General features: G+C 43.2%; 2 protein-coding genes across 2 annotated transcripts; one reads left to right on the forward strand and one right to left on the reverse strand.

Moving 5' to 3' along the window:
* Positions 1-3,116: 3,116 nt before the first annotated feature.
* Positions 3,117-7,554, reverse strand: LOC133894362 (T-complex protein 1 subunit beta-like). Its single transcript, XM_062334857.1, has 11 exons — positions 7,383-7,554; positions 7,218-7,274; positions 6,674-6,739; positions 6,389-6,500; positions 6,056-6,184; positions 5,495-5,566; positions 4,951-5,066; positions 4,745-4,821; positions 3,994-4,479; positions 3,570-3,885; positions 3,117-3,493 (listed from the first exon to the last, which is right to left on the reverse strand). Exons 2-11 carry the CDS (start codon positions 7,272-7,274, stop codon positions 3,347-3,349), a joined length of 1,578 nt encoding a protein of 525 aa, XP_062190841.1. The 5' UTR covers positions 7,383-7,554; the 3' UTR covers positions 3,117-3,346.
* A 7,488-nt stretch (positions 7,555-15,042) lies between these two features.
* On the forward strand, positions 15,043-16,692 carry LOC133894378 (probable transcription factor At3g04930). The gene has a single exon (XM_062334858.1). The coding sequence runs from the start codon at positions 15,147-15,149 to the stop codon at positions 16,320-16,322; it is 1,176 nt and encodes a 391-aa protein (XP_062190842.1). The 5' UTR covers positions 15,043-15,146; the 3' UTR covers positions 16,323-16,692.
* Positions 16,693-16,976: the final 284 nt, after the last annotated feature.

The raw sequence follows: 16,976 nt of genomic DNA on the forward strand, positions 1-16,976 counted from the left end.
AAGTGTTAATTGACCATAACACATAAGAAGAGAGACTCGATTGCCTTGAATTCACACGGTAAGAATCAATAGTGGCTTCATCCATGATCTACAAAGTTCTTACCTCTCTTATGACATTGAAGGATGATATCCTTCATCTTCTGTCCCTACCGCGCCATCCCCTGCATCACCGTCGCACCCACCACGGTCTTTGTTGTGGCCATGGTCGTCTCTCTCACTATGACAACAGCGCCTGCATCGGTTCACGCCATGGTGCACGCCACAGCACACGCAGTGCACATGGCGCACGTCATGGCATGGTACCTCTTCAAGGTGCATGCAAAGGCGCTACGGCAACACCCTCAGGTGCAACGCCACTCGCCAGCGGGCGTACCTACAACGCAACCTAGATGGCAGTGTCCCTCTCGGATAACGATGGCGGCAGTGTGCCCTTTATACCGACAAGCTCCTCCTTCCCCTTCACCCTCAATGGTGGATCCACCATATCAGAGAGGGAGGAGGCCATCGTCTCCTTCACGGTTATGGCGATGGCCTCCGATGACACAAATCCATTAGGTTCAGTGGCCAACCAGTCACCGCAGAGGCAGGTGGTGCCATCTAGTGAAGATTGCATGGGTCTCAATCATGGTGCCATTCTATACAAACTTCCCAAGTTTTGTGTAAATTACAGCGTCATCCAAATTAAAAGATTACGTCTTGTGATTTTTCTATTTAAGCCCTCGAGTTTTAAATATATTATTGTATTATGTTTACTTCATGTAAACTCGCATTCGAGATCGTCAAGTCTTCAGGAATTGCAATGTGTAATATATTACTACTATTAATTGTGTCTTACCTCAATAATACTAATGTTTCACACTATAAAATATATGCAGTTTCATTACAGAAATCTTATTTCATAATCGCAATTACTTCTCTCAAGAATTTATTTATTACAATTTCATAATTTCTACCTCATTTTTCTTAAATAAATAGCATAAATCAATGCAAAATATTTTTGATGAATGCATTCTATAACATTGGTAAAACTCAAGGCATTGGAGACTATAGAATTGGCTATGATTGTAGTGTCGCTTGTCCTTAAACGATGGAGTTCGTACTCATAGCAGCAAGTTTCTCACCCACTACTGTGAGATATACATCATATTACATATCAATATGGTGATTACTTTCAACATGTATAACCAAATTTATATCACAGAGTGTAATGCCTTTAGAATTCAAAAGGTCATTTTTTAGGTTGTCGCATTGTTTTTTTGGCTTTTCGACAAATCATGGGAGATGAAAAACAAAAGGTCATTTTGTTTTTTAAGTGGGTCAAGCCAACCTGAGCCAAGTCAACCTAGCCTAGGCCAGCCATTTCCTTTAGGCCAAAGGCCCAACTGCCCCCTCCCCTTTCCCCTCTCTAAACTCTAGGGCGCCCCACCTTTTTGAAGATGACATGCTTGTGCAATACAACTCCCAAAATATGTTTGGAGACATCAATTAGTCTCCTAAATCCCTATAATTTTTTATTAGCATGTCTATGTACTACTAAATGTTGTAATTTGATTGATACCAAATAATATTGATATGTATTCTATATGTCAGTCAATTCATACTGAATTTTGATTTACTCTATATAGATTTTCACATAAAATGATCAGATGGATGAGTAAATATGTTTAGTGAATAGTTGCATCACTAACAATATTAAGGGAGAATAAATATTTTCAAACACTTACAGAAAAATAGAAATGTTATGATCATCGCTAGATGTTATGCATCGATTGTTGGTTCAAGTCGAGCCACAATCATTCTCCCTATATGTACTCAAATAGTAATCGAGAATGTACTATAAATTACAAAGATATCTGTAAAAATGGTTTTCATGTGAAAACTCATAATGACAACAAAGATGAATATCTCTTCATCACCAAGAATAGTGAATATGACAAACAAGTGCTTGAGAGTATTCCTTCGTTATTATCTGAATTATATATAGAGAGAGAGAGGGGGGGAAAACTAGTCTGTACTTTCAGGAGTACATACTCCATACTATGATATACCACATAAATAAACTGGATATATTTCTTTTTCACTATGAGTATACTTATATACTCATTATAAGATACTCCAATGTAAACTACATGAAAAAATAGAAAAAAAAATCCATCAATTTTATTAGATTTTGATGATAATACCTTTTTATTGGTACATAAAATGTAATACACTCAAAAAATATGTGCAAACCATCTTAAAAAACTATACATACGACTTGGATGATCTTATATACTCACATGCTCCATATATATACCATATATATGTGTGAAGTATATTTGATACTCCCGGAATATATATATATATATATATATATATATAACTCGTACCACATATTATGTTCAAGATAAGTTTTTATAATCTTGATAATTTTAAGACTTGACATGATCGCATTAGTCATCCTGCGCATGTCCCTTCGGATGAGATGTCCTTTCAGAAAGGATGTCTTCGGATATGTCATCCTGTATAAATTCATAATTTAAAAGATAACGAATCTCATTTATCACGTTCATTTCTTTGTCTACAATGTTTTTTACATTCTACTCTATAATACTCTACACCTTAATTTCTGTTCCACCCCACCTCCATCGGAGAGAAGGTGCGAGTGTGTGTACCGTTGGATGAACGGTTTGGATTGGAAGGGAAGGCATCAGTCGGGTATCGTGGTCCGCAGCCGTTTGAAGGTAGAGAAGAACAAGACAAGCCACTCACCTTTCGCAGATGATATAGCCCAGCGTTCATTACTTCATCTCTTGCTTGCCAGAGCAGGAATTGGATGGACCCTGCCTTCAAAATCAACGTGTAGTAGTCAGAATCAGACTGGTTTCCAAATAGCTGCGCATGCCCACATACCACTGCGAACGGAAGGATCACGTCCGCGCTCGGTGTGCTACGGAATCAACATGTAAAATTGTATGATGATTGATCAATATTCGCCTTCTGGTTACAAAAGTAGCATACAATGTGGGCACCATGGGCCTCGACATTCCACATCAACACCATAAGTAGCAACCACATCCCAAATTCCCAGCAACAAAGACAAGCTCAAAAGCACATCGTAAGTTCACAAGAAAAAAGGAAGGCAAGCAAATCGTAAATTCACAAAAAATAAAGGCAAGCGCATTGTAATTCGCTACAAAATGATACAACATTTGAATTCAGGACAAAAGCCTAGATAGATTGTTTTAACAAATCCCAGTTGCCTAGGGGCCAAAAACACTCAAAAATGTGATAAGCTTGATCACCCGTGAACCATAGTACCCCCCAAAGCTATGGTAACATGCATCCCTAACATTGAAAAAAGTGATCACATCCTATCCTCTCTTCTGCGTGGGGCACAGGTTATGATCTCATCAACCCTGAGAATCATCTCAGCTGCCTCTGTCGCGGATAGAAGGATGGCTTGCTTCACCTTGAACGACTCTGATATTCCCATCTTCTGCATGTCTCCGACCTGTGGATCATATGACCAGTTTCAGAGATTGTACGAATTCTATGAAAGAAAAACTTTGATGTATCAGTGAACTTACGCTGCCTGTGATGACATCAATTCCAGCAGCGCTATTCTCCTTGTGGTGCTCAGCTCGGAGCTGAGAGATCAGCTCGGCACTATCCAGACCAGCATTGTCAGCTATGGTCGTCGGGATGGCTTGCAGGGCACGTGAAAAAGCGTCGATAGCATGAGATTTCTTCCCAGGTGTTTTCCTAGCAAGCTCATCCACTTCTTTGGCCATCACCATCTCAGGCCATCCACCGCCAAACACGACACGGGTGTCGTTTACTGTCTGGGACAGCACACATAAGGCATCATGCAAGGACCTCTCTGCCTCATCAAGCACATGCTCACTGCAGACAACAGAAACATACATATTCAATGTGTGGCCGTATAGCAAGAAGAAATGCATAAATATTAAGTAATTCTACATGATAAGGAGCTACAAAAATAAGAAATACCTCGCTCCTCTCAGGACAATGGTGCAAGCCTGACCCATCTCAACTCCGGAGAAATGAATTAGCCTGTCCTCCCCAATCATAATCTCTTCAATGACCTTGCAGTGCCCAAGCTTAACAGACTCTGGATTATCAAAAGTTGATGCAATCTCACCGCCAGTGACAAGAGCTAGCCGCTCAATTCCCTCAAAGTCAGCATGCTCAATTGCGAGTATGCCAGCATCAGCAAAAAGTTCTTCAGGGAAATTATAGATCAACTGCCTGTTGACGAAACAGTTGATCCCGTGACCTATTATCTTTTGAACTTTCTCCCTCATTTTCTGCTTTTCGGCAGCTTCAATCTCTGCAACCTTAGACATTGAATCCACTCGGACTCGTGCCCCATAGATCTTAACTTTATCTGTGTCCATAGCAGTGTTCGCGACCAAAATTTTGGCATTCTCAATCCTCTTTGGTTGCCCAATGCCAATTTTCTTGTCAAGAATGAATCTAGAAAACAGAAAACAGATAATGAAAATAGAATTGAAGTATTAGGATCTTGGTTGTGTCTCCTGGGAAGTGGGAACTACACAAGTGTTTGCAAGTACACTCAGCGTTCACACAGCGGTGTGCACTGTGCAGTGTTAGTTGGTGAATTACCTAGAAGAAGCTACTACTGATTAGAAGCTAATGAATTAAAAGTCAGCAAACGTTGGGATAGTCTTGAAAGAAAAAAGAACAAAGTTTCCACATTGTAGTTTGGGAAAGAACATACCCCTCGTCCAAAAAGGAATCTTTAAGAGATCCTCCAGGTTTCTTCAGAATTTGAATGGATTCCAAGTTGGTGCTACCCTGCCAACCATAAACATGCATATAAATCAGTATTCTAACATCATCATGCAACAGCATGACTTAATAGTTATGAACCAGACTTCAAACGTGAATCCACAAATAACAGAAATTCAATAACAATCCGGTTACCTTAAGCCTTAGGACAGCATCAACTGCAAGTCCAGCAAAGTACTCCTTGTCCTGGGAAAGAATTTTCGAACTAAGGGTAGTCATAGCAATATTCATGAGATCTGATCTGAACTTATCTGCAGCGCCAAAGGAATTTATAGTCAGATCAACGTGCTTGATAGTTGATGGCATATTCTTGCAACAAAACATGACATGTAAGAGGAAGTGCACTTGAATCTATGCATGAGATTGAAAATCACCGACATAACTATATTTCAATGATGTCAGATCCTATATGCCTATTTTGTTAATACTCCAAGTGAGATTCACAGGAGAAAATGTCATAACATATTTCCATGTGAAGAAAACGATAATTCAAACTTACAAATTTGTTCCAATCTGTTACCTAGTTAGCATGAAGATAGTCTTAGCATGCCGAAAAAGTCAATAATTCGAACTTACAAATAAAATTTGCTCCACTGTATTATCTTGTTAGCAAGAAGATAGTCTTAGCATGCCGAAAAAGTTTAAATGCAGTTATGTGACCATGTGTGAGAAAATTCACCTGTATTTTCCTTGTTGTCCATGGTCCTCTGTAACAGAGCATTTCTAGCACACTCAACAGCCATTCTGTAACCTATCGATTAGGGAGGAAATTAACCATTAGAGATGTGTAACCTCAATAATACCTGCACCTTTCCGGAAACTGTTCCTGAATATATACGTATCATCTCGGTATAAACCAGGCAAACAAATGGGATAAAAGATGAACGCACAGAAAGCAAAAAAGGATTGGAAAACAAAGGAAACTACTGTAGTTCGTCATCACAACAAGCATCAGGCTTACTATTTTGGAAAATCTGAATTCTAAGAGTAGCTTAAACCAAGTAAACTGCATCTCAAGCTTAAATATGATGTTTAACAATAAAATTCATTTTCAGAACTCATCTGTTGATTGATATTGATTTGCTTCAGTGGCCTTAATGCAAGCAAGACCAGTTGACATGTACTGAACTGCTACTTTAGTTACCGAGCTTTCCGATGTTAGGGATGGCATATCAAATGAACTGTGTTTAAACATAATGTTTGCCTGAAAGCATTTTACCCCTAAAACAATGAGAATTACCTGCAATAATAGTCATCGGATGAATTTTCATATTAACTAACTTCTCAGCCTCCCTCAAAAGCTCTCCAGCCAAAACAACGACAGAAGTTGTTCCATCACCAACTTCATCATCTTGAACTTTTGATATGTCTAACAGTCATTAAGGACTAGCTTTTTGCATCAGAAAGGATATATATACAACAGAGAGATCAAATGAGGTAAGGAGAAGATACAATATGAATAATAAGATAAATATCATGCCAGATCCAGCGAAATTATAACACTTCAACACCATGACTTACTGGCAACTTAGTGAGACTGTCATTAAGCAGCCATCAAACTGAAAAAGGATACCAACAAGGACCTTGGCAGCAGGATTGTCAATGTGAAGAGACTTCAAAATGGTAGCCCCATCATTTGTAACATTAATACTCCGGCCCCTGCCTGTTGATTGCAGGATCTTGTCCTGAACATAAATAAGGCACGTGTAAACTTCACCAAAAAAAAAAGAACGGCTGCAGTGTGCCACTTCACCAAAAAAAAAAGAACGGCTGCAGTGTGCCATCATTTATTCAAAGTTCAAGGTTTATCTGTTAACACACTAGCAACAACAATTAATCATTGATTTTGGAAGCATACCATTCCTTTTGGTCCTAATGTGGTCTTGACCAAGTCTGAGATTGCCATCGCACCAACAAAAGATGCCTGCAAGGAGATGACATTAAGAGAGCGGACACATAAGAAAACTGTGATATTAAAAGGTTCGACGGTAAAAATGCCATTCGTTATGGACCATTCGTATGCATATTATAATTTTTAGCAGCTTTAAGTGTAAATCAGATCACCGTGTTCCTTTTGTGACACCTAAAAATGAGTAGCAGGGATTTCACCGATGTTTAGCAGCACATGAGACACTGAAGGCCATTTACATAACTTTGTATTCTCACCCCCAAAAGCTTGAAACTAATTGCACACACCGGGGAGTTACTAAAGCCCTTGTGTATCAGCAAGTAACCAACAGATCCTAACAAGCTACATACACCACTACGCGCAGCGACCACCCAGGTTTTTGATTCGGTACTTCCCACAGAGTAACCATCACTCGGCTGGGGAAGCGTCACGGAACGAAGCAACCAGACCTAACCTAACACAGAACCGTGCGGATCAGTGCGGGCTGCCTCACCATGCGGGCGCGCTCGCCCTTCTCCTCGACGGCGTCATCCTTGAGCATCCTCTCCATCTACAGAAAGACAGGCGCAGAGCAGGTGAGAAAGACACATCAAAGCCGCTAGCAAAAACAGTAGCGGCGCGAGGAGTTGGGATCGTGCGGGGGGAAGAAGGCGGTTACCCGACGAGTTAGAGCGGGCGCGACCGGAGATCCGGAGCGGCGGCGGCGGCGGCGGCGGCCTGACCTAGCTAGATTCGGGCGGGCGGGTGCGCTGGCGGCGACACTTGGGAATGGGGGAGGGAGGGGCTGGGACCTGGGAACGGGGAGGGTTTCGTTTCCTTTCTTTTCCCTCGCTGCGGCCGCTTCGAGAAGGTTTTAGGGGAGGCGAGCGAGCGAGCGACTGATCCCTGCGCTCTCCAGCCCATTTGAGCGCCGTACTCTTTTCTTTTTCCGAGGGGAATTTGGGCCCCGTTTTCTGGTGTCGCCCACGACCCACGTGGTCTCGTCGTGTTCTCCGCAGAGAGAGGCTGGACCCAAGGCCTTTCCATTCATGGTCAGCCCAATACTAATTTCCCTTCTTCTTTTGAGAGAATTATTCCCCGTTTGAATAGTTTTTTCAGTTTTTTCTTAAAAAATCAGAAGATATGTAAGACACTATTTGTTTTCTACTTCTGATTCTGCTTATGCTACTGTAGAAGTTAGAAGCCAGAAGTCAAAACAAACAGGGCTCTGCAGAAGTGGTTTATGGAGAAATCAGAAGTCTCTTTATGAGGAAAATAAACTAAAACTGAGAAGCTCACTGAAAGACGTTCTTAGAAAAGCTATGTACTGAGAAGCTAAAAATTTATTATAGAAGCTAACAACCTATTTTCAAAAGCAGCTTTTCAGATAAGTCAAAAGCACAGTTTTTTAGAAAAGTTTAAAAGCAGAAGCTCAAATAAACAGGTCCTAAATAGTTAGCTTCTGTCTTTGACTTCCGGTGGCTTTTGACTGGCTGACAAAACGGTTGTGATTGAAATAAACTAAAAACTGGTAAGCATGCTTTTACTGATTTTTCTAGCTTTTGAACGTACTGAAAAGCTAAAAAATTATTATAAAAATTAACAACTAAAATTCAACGATCACGATCGCTTCCTCAGCTTAGGCAAAAATTTCAAAGTCACACCCTATCTAAACGGATCCCTTGTCAACCGAGCAGGAAGATAATAAAAAAAAAAGAGACGCCATATATTGATGATATACAGCAAAGAACCAAGAGACGCACTAAAACCAGAAAAAGTGTAACGCTACACCTGCAGAAGGTTTTACAAAAATTCTACTTGCGTACTGACATGGACGATAGCCCAGCGTACCAATGTGCCCATGTTACTTTTTAATTGGTAGTTTCAGATCAACATGCATACGCGTAAGTACAATTTTTTTTTTAGGTGTAGCATTACTCGACAAGAAAAAATAGCCTCACTCAGCGACAAACACAGCAAAACAGGTGACGAAGCATCCCCTCAACGGCCAAACAACTCCAAGCAAACTGCAGTACATGTGGACCGTCAAAGACATCGCCACGAATGCTCTGTTCGCCGCTCATGCCGCGTCATGGTTGCGCCACATGTTAATTTTCGGGTGATGCGGCGAGGACGCCTCGCCTCCTGGTCCTGGAAACCATTATATTTGGTCGCATCTTCGATTTGGTTTTTAGTCTGCAGTATTTAGTTGCATCTTCGATTGGGCAGCGATCGAACCCATGGCACATCCAAGCGCGCAGTTGCCGCAACGCCGGAGCGGCGCCCGGCGGCAACGCTGGGATGAAGAGAGGGAGGAGCTAAATCGTGGGTTTCTCTTCCGTAGTTCTGTCCCCTCGCTCGTCCCCTACCTCCTTCGATGTCGAGTAGGTTTGATTTTTTATTTTATATCTTTTAAATTAAAAATTGTAAATATATGTGTTCATTTTTTATTTTTCTAACATGAACATTTCGCTTTTCCCACAAACAACAAATTTTAAAAATAAAAATATAATGTTCTAGTAATCTCAAAATTCAAAACACTATTAAAATATTTTTAAAAAATCTAAAAAATTATGGTGTAAAATATGCTATCAACTAGTTTTTTTAAAAATCAGATAAAAATATGACTTGTGTTAGTAACCGTTTAAATAGTATTTTAATTAATCATTAAGTTACTTATTTTTTTAATCACAACTGCAATGATTAACCAAAATATTATTCATGTAGTTTTGGCATGTGTTTTGTGTTCAAGATCGGAACACGCGTCTTTTCAACCTACATCATCATAACAAAACTTAATAAAGAGCGTTAATTAAAAATATACTACAAGTTTTTGAGTATTAATAATTTCTAATAATTTATAACAAAATAGAGCTAGGAGGACAATAAAACAAATTATCACATAGCCAAAAGAAAAATTACACAGGATGAAAAAATATATCAATAATAAAAGATAGGTGGAGTCATATACTATCGGTGATATGGGACCAGAGGTCCCCGAGTCCCGAGGCCAGAACAGCAGAATGCCACGTGGCGCCTTCCCTCGGGGATTATCTCCCCGAGGCCCGAAAAGACACAGTTCCGGGAGGAGGCGCTCGGGGGCCATGAACAGTGGTCCCTAAGTACCCGAGTTCCCCGAGTACCCGAGAAGACACAGTTCCAGGAGAGAACGCTCGGGGCTATGAACAGTGGTCCACGAGTACCCGAGTTCCCCGAGGACCCGAGGAGACACAGATCCGGAAGAGGGCGCTCGGGACCATGAACAGTGACCCCCGAGCACCCGGAGTTCCCCGAGGACCGAGAAGAGACGTATCCGGGAGAGGGCGCTCGGGGCTATGAACAGTAGTCCCCGAGCACCCAGAGTTTTCCGAGGACCTGAGAAGCCCCTTGCCGGTGGACCCCAGAAGGGCGCAACGGTGAAGTGTCAATTGGTGAGAGGCCCGAAGCTACATTTAAGAGGGGGCGTGGCCTGTCATTTCCATCCACTCCCCCACGCCTGTCGTACTGAGTACGTCAGTCCCTGCCACCGCCTGGCAGGGAGGCGTGGGGACATTTAATGCGATGGGTCCCATCGCACGTCACCCTGCGCGGCTGGGAGATGTCGTCGCTGGGCTCGAGGCTGATCGCCTGCCCCCCTGCTATGTCAGACCCGCTCTGACCGAGCGGGCATGTGGGGTGGTTCGGCGGCTGTCCGGTGGGCCCCCGTCCTGCAACTGCTAAAGCCGAGCGTAATGGGCGACAAGATCGGCCGGGGACGCACTTTTCAACCCCTGTAACGTCGAGCTGTAGCCCATGACGGTTACTTTTCATTTATGGCGTATGGGAACTCATGCCCTCCTTTTTGGGCACACCAAGCCTCCCCCAACAGGATAAAAGGAGGAGTGCACCCCGGAGAAGAGTTCGGGTCACAAGGTGCAAGCAACCAGCCGAAGAAGACAAGTTTGAGAAGCGGAGCAGAGGTTCACTAAGCTCGAAGCAAAAACCAAAGCTCTAGACTTAGACAAAAAACCTTGTAACACAGGAGATCCAGAAAAAGGCATTCCCGTAGCATTAATAGCATACACACAGGAGTAGGGTATTACGCCCCGTGCGGCCCCAACCTGTCTAAAATCCCTTGAGCATTTACTCCCGCTAGCATCCGATCATCCGTCCCGCCTATATCTCATATACTCGCATTAAATTCACACACGAGGTAAATTCAGAATCATCCCCTGACCGAATCTCAAAGGGGGTCCCTCAGGATCCCCGCTTGAGGAGTTCATCCTTCGACATATACCCTTAGACTCCACCCCAAAATAACGTTATTCAAGTAGTTTGCATTACTCATCCTCATCACCTACATCGGCAGACGTGAAGTAGTCGAACACTACATCCTCCGCCTCGGTAGCACTGAAATAGCAATGTGAGTACGAAGGTACTTGCAACACTTAATCCATAATAGGTGCACATAAATAACACGACTCTAAGAATCATGTATTTAGGTGTTAGCAAAGAGATGGCCATATGGTTAAGTAAATTCATAAGTAAAAGCAAATTTAGACACAATAATGTGAACATCTATATTTAGCCATAAACATATATCCCTCCTACCCTGCAAGCATCAACATCATAAATATATGTAACGGAACCATCATAAACATATCCATAAATAAAACCATCTCAAACATATCTGTGAATAGAACCATCTCAACCACATCCTAACATATCATACCACATCATTCCATATCTGTGACTCTATGACCGATACAGATGGATAGAAGTATGCTCATAACTGAGAGTACGGTAATTTGAATTATTTTTACACCATACAAGGGTACTCTTTTACCTACACAACATGAGGACCATTCAGCTTGTACGACTTGCTAAAATCAGCACAAGGAGATACTCATGACAACCTTTATCAAATAAGCCCATCCATTTGAACAGGCGTATCTAGGTGTAGGGGTCATCTAGAACTACTCTCAGAGCAAATTAGATACCCCTATAAGCCTATTATGCCCATAACATCCGAGATGTGCAAGCCAAAGGGTCATAACTATATAAGTTATTCGACTCATCCTTCCCATAAATGGATATGTGATTAGTACAGAAAGTGCTAAAGTCAACGGCACCAATGGACGGTATTTAATCAATGCAAGTGGTCTATGGCATCCGAGTTCCTCTCCCGACCTACCCCTAGCACCGCTCATATCTCACATCATCCTCACAACTCATACATCTTAATATCATTATTAATTACTTTATGAACAAGTAAATAAGCTCTAAGCTCGTGAACAATGATTGAATCCACCACTCGACTTCTATCGATGATATATGCATTACTAACCATTTGGTTAACCTTTCAAGTTAGATAACTACATAGTAAACCCGTGTTATAAGGATAGAAAACATCAAATAACCAAGATAAGATCAATACAACAACATAGGTTATACCCATAATTCCCAACATCAACTCGCTGTTCATGTACAACATACATAAAGCATAACTTATCAAATTAAACACAGCTGATCCAAAGTAGTGGGTAGAATATGCTTAGATGCTTGTCTTGTTGTTCTAACGTCTGCCTGATGCTACATGCGTAGCACTCATAAAATTCTGGACCGCCCTCGATCACACTCGTGTCATACTCCAGTTCTTCGTTCACTAAAGGAGAACACATGCAATGTGATGAATATGAATGAGGTGCAAAGATACATGCTACAAGATGCATAACAACAAGTTAAATGTACATGACACGTGTCGGGGGGGGGGGAATCCCTGACAATGATTCCATAGTGTATCGGACGATGGGTGCGTGATCTTTGTTCAAGGAGTGCCTGCTAAATTTGTTTGTGTATGTGCAACTCAAGAACACCAAGGATTATCCAGATTCAGACCCCCTTAGGGTAATAACCATATATCCTATGTATTCTTTTCTTGTAGTCTCAATTGGTTACAGATGATGTTCTAGCCTCTTCCCGGAGCCCTCTCCTCTCCTCTCCTCCCTTTATAGCCTAGGGGGGAGGTCCTTACAAGTGGGCCCATCTAACTGATCCATCCCTATCTAGATGGTCAACAATAGGCTATCATTACGAAGCACGCACGCGCCACGCCAGCTCCAGAGCACTGCGAGGCCTATCCCATCCGTCAGATCCTTCTGTACTTATCAATCCGGGTAGCCCGGCCTGCTCCGTCCCATCACCAGTCGCCCACGCGCGCCTGCCATGCCCTTAGTGAGGGAACCAGGCTAAGGGTTCTAAACTCAATTTACACACTAAACCCACACGATTTCCAAGTACAATTCAATAGGGATTTTCCGGTGCTACTCGAAACTTCCGGGTTACACTCGGAACCTCCGGGTTGTTGCAGAGAGAATTCTTCGTGGAGAAACTTTGGCCGATTTGATTTGTGCGCATCAACAATCTAAGGAGCGAAGGGTTTGCACTAATACATGGGTTCTAGACTTCATCCACCAACAAAGAAACATGATTTTCTAGCTCAAACTCATCCAAATCCTCTTTTTTCCTCCAAAGCCTCAAGAATTCGAGGCGCTTCGCAACTTCGCAACTGAAGCTCCAAAACTCGGATTCAACCAACCAAAATACACATTCTCGCCATGAAATCCTAGGGGACTTACCCAAGATCCTTTGTCGAGGCCGGTGACTGTTGGGTGAAGGAGGAAAAGCTCGGGGAAGAGGAAAAATGTCGTTACTCCTTGTTGCTTTAACCAAGAACATCAAAAGAGATCAAGAACGCCTCGAATCCTTGGGGCACACGAATTTAATGGATGGGAAACTTAGAAGCTAAGAATCGCATGGGTACCATATACATATCTTGATTTTGCTTCTCAGAGGAGGAATCCCTAGATGAAAGAGAGACAGCTTTAGAGAGAGGAGGGGGCAGTAGCTTGGTTGCTCGAGTGGGAGAGAGAGTGTGTGGGAGTGAGGAAGAACCGCTTAAGTAAAAGGGGTGGTTGGCTAACTCAAGTGGGCCCCATTTGCTGGAGAAACAAGCCCATTTCAACTAAAAAATATTTTCTTTTCTCTCAATTTATTTACCTCTCCCTGTTGATTCAAAACGAGTGCTCTAGTACTAAAAATAAAATTGCTCAAAAATAAATGTGATACATGATTATGGTTAAGATATGATTACACATTCCGGACGTGAAAACTTGTAGGATGAGAAAAATCTCTAAAATTTGTCTTTATTTTTCTCATTGTACAAGTAATTTTTTAAGTTAAATTTTTAGAGCATTTTCTACACTATATTTTTTTTGAGCATTTTTAAACTCCAGACGACATGTTTAAAAAATAAATATGCAACATGATCTTGTAGAATGAGAAAAAAAGAATATAAATTTCAGCATGAAATAATTAATTTGACTCAATGCACCTTTGCACTGACTCAATACGTGAAATAATTAATGTGACTCAAAGCAAACAATTAATTCGACAGCATGGTCTTGTGACGCATACACTTGGTTGTTTCCTTCAGACTCGTAATGCGACTTCCTCCTGATTCTCTTCACAGCTCCACCCAATTAATGGATCCAAATGCTCTTACTTCGTTCCGTGAAATCAGGGAGGAACAACTATCTATGAGTGTAGTGCTTCTGTCAAATTACTGTATGATTTTACTATTTTTAACTTCACTGCATTATAAAGTTAAAGGATCCTAATCGCCAATTAATCCCGTGTCACCGACTCTCCTTTCACCTCTCGTCAAGGCTCCCACCCCAAGGCTTCCAAAATGTCTTCTCTTCATCGGCGAGGAGAAGAACCCATCCCATTCACAACGAATCACTATCCTCCATGCACTTTGCACACTTAGGACCAACCTTCCTCCGAGCTTTGACTTTCAATTTCATACAAAATTTAAAATAGATAGGATAATATAAAGTAATTTAAATATATATTTTTAATAAAAAATAAGAACAAGATATCTCAATTAAAGATCATAGATATGCCTATAACTCTAGCTCAAAAAATTTCTAAAGTTGAGAATGATCAACTCCTAAAAAAATTTTAGCTGGAACTCTACCAAATAGATTCTTAAACCTTATTTGTGTAAGGTTTCGACTCTTAGCTCCACTTCAGATCTTAAATTTATAAGTTAAAATAAAATAGTTTAAGTCTCTATCTTTAAAATAAAAATAATTCTATCACATATTCTAAATATATCTATAGCTAATTTTTAAAATAAAATACTCAACTATAATAATTTTCGGAGCACCAACTCACATCACTCGACGCCAGGCCCGTCACCTGTCTCCGAGTTGCTGTGCATGCCGAGCGGACCCACGACCATATCAGACCCACCTCCAGAGGCTAAGGGTGGACTACAACCGCGGCCCGGCGGGCGGCACGCCTACTGGCCTCAAACGCGACGCCACGCGGCCGGACCAAGTCCTATCCGGTACCCGATTCCAACCGAACCCCGACCCAATCCAATCACGACCCAACCATGGCCGACGACGACCCCGCCGCGGCGGCCGCCTCTTCCTCCGCTGCCGGCGACGACGATGACGAGGGCACCGACACCGACGCCTCCAACTCCGACCACGCCGCCTCCTACCAGCAGGACCCTCCACCCCTCCCCGACGCTACCTCGGCCGCACCTCCCCCTCCCGCCGCGGAACCCACCCGCGCAGTTCCGACGCCGCCGCCTCAGCCGCAGGGTGCGGCCGTGACGGAGGACTCCAGGAGGCTGTTCCAGCGGCTGTGGACGGACGAGGAGGAGCTGCTCATCCTGCGCGGCTTCCTCGACTTCACGGCGCGCCGCGGCACAACGTTCGCGTCGCACCAGTACGACACGGCGCCCTTCTACGAGGAGATCCGGCGCCGGCTCTCCTTCGACTTCACCAAGAACCAGCTCATTGAGAAGCTACGCCGCCTCAAAAAGAAGTACCGCGTCTGCGCGGCGCGCATGGCTGCGCAGGGCGCCGCGTTCGCCTTCAGGAGCGCGCACGAGGGCGCCATCTACGACGTCGCGCGACACATCTGGCAGCCCGCGTTCAGGCGCGACGGCGCCGGCGGGGGCGACCGCTCGGACGAGGACGACATAAACCCCGCCGCCGCTGCAGGGGCGATCCCTGCTGTGATGGAGGATGGTGGCGGAGGAAGTGCGTCCGCGCCCACGCCGAGGGGCAGGCGAGGGCGGCGCGTCCGGAGGAGGACAGTGCTAGAGCTGGAGGCGCCCACATTGCCTGCCACGTCTGCACTCATGTTGAATGACGTGGTTCAGGAGCCGCTTGTAGTTGCTGTGGAGAATTTAGCACCGGCGATTGCACCACCACCTCCGGTGTTGGCACCTCTGCCATCGCCAGTGACTGCCGGTGGTGCCACTGAGGAGGCTGTCCGAAGTGTCCTATCACCGCTTCTGAAGGAACTCATCAGCTCTGTCACTGTGGCTGGGCAGACTGAACTGGCATTGGGGTCGGGCATAGGATTTGGTGGCATTGGTGGCACCGACATTCTTGGCCTTGGTTTTGGGGTGACCGGACTGAACCCGGGGGTGCCCAGTGATGAGAAGTGGAGGCAGCAGCAGATTATGGAGCTTGAGGTTTATCTGAAGAGGATTGAGCTTGTCCGGGAGCAGGTCACCTCTGCCCTTGAAGAGCTCAGGTCAACAGAAGGTTGATTAGCTATCTTCTTCCATAGCGTTCCCATCACTCGCCAGAGCTTCACAGATTATCTTGTTTTGTCAAGAACAGAGAGTATTTATTCGCCTTGAACTTCTCCTGTTGGATAGTGCTGCGTTGGAGCAGGGCGTATACAGAGTTGAGTGTTTTAAACTTCCAATTATACTTGGATTTAGCTTAGTTGCTTGCAGCTGTCATAAGGTTAGAGGTTGTGAACTTTGATGTGTAGATGGAATAACTATTTAGTTTGTCATTACTTGTAATTCACTTTATTGTGGGACATGATTGATCTCATTGTTTGATAGACTGCAGCGCATAGTTGCCTTGGTAACCTCTGTAGCTCTGAAATAGGGGCTTTATGATCCATTTTTCCTTCCATTTCAACTTAGCAAAAATCCAAAAATAGATAGCATACCAAATCATATTTATAAAAATAGATAACATGATACCGTATTTACAAATATAGCATGTGTATTCGACACCTAATTCATCGAATACGGGTTTTTTTACACCATGCACCGGAAACGATGGGTCTGGGTCTTTTCAATACATTATGTGTCAAATACGGTATTGTGTACTGTATTCGGTATATGATACGCCAAAAACTGGCTGTATTCGGCACATGAGGTGCCAAATACGGTGCCGTATTCTGC

Source organism: Phragmites australis, chromosome 2 (assembly GCF_958298935.1).
Source record: "Phragmites australis chromosome 2, lpPhrAust1.1, whole genome shotgun sequence".
Classification (NCBI taxonomy): Eukaryota; Viridiplantae; Streptophyta; class Magnoliopsida; order Poales; family Poaceae; genus Phragmites; species Phragmites australis.

Excerpts from the sequence above, each read along its gene's own strand:
- LOC133894378 (XM_062334858.1), top strand. The coding sequence starts at position 15,147 with ATGGCCGACGACGACCCCGCCGCGGCGGCCGCCTCTTCCTCCGCTGCC.
- LOC133894362 (XM_062334857.1), bottom strand. The coding sequence starts at position 7,274 with ATGGAGAGGATGCTCAAGGATGACGCCGTCGAGGAGAAGGGCGAGCGC. Across the intron at positions 6,740-7,217 it reads AGGGCGAGCGCGCCCGCATG|GCATCTTTTGTTGGTGCGAT; the intron begins GTGAGGCAGCCC and ends ATCTCCTTGCAG. Across the intron at positions 3,494-3,569 it reads TTGATGTCATCACAGGCAGC|GTCGGAGACATGCAGAAGAT; the intron begins GTAAGTTCACTG and ends TATGATCCACAG.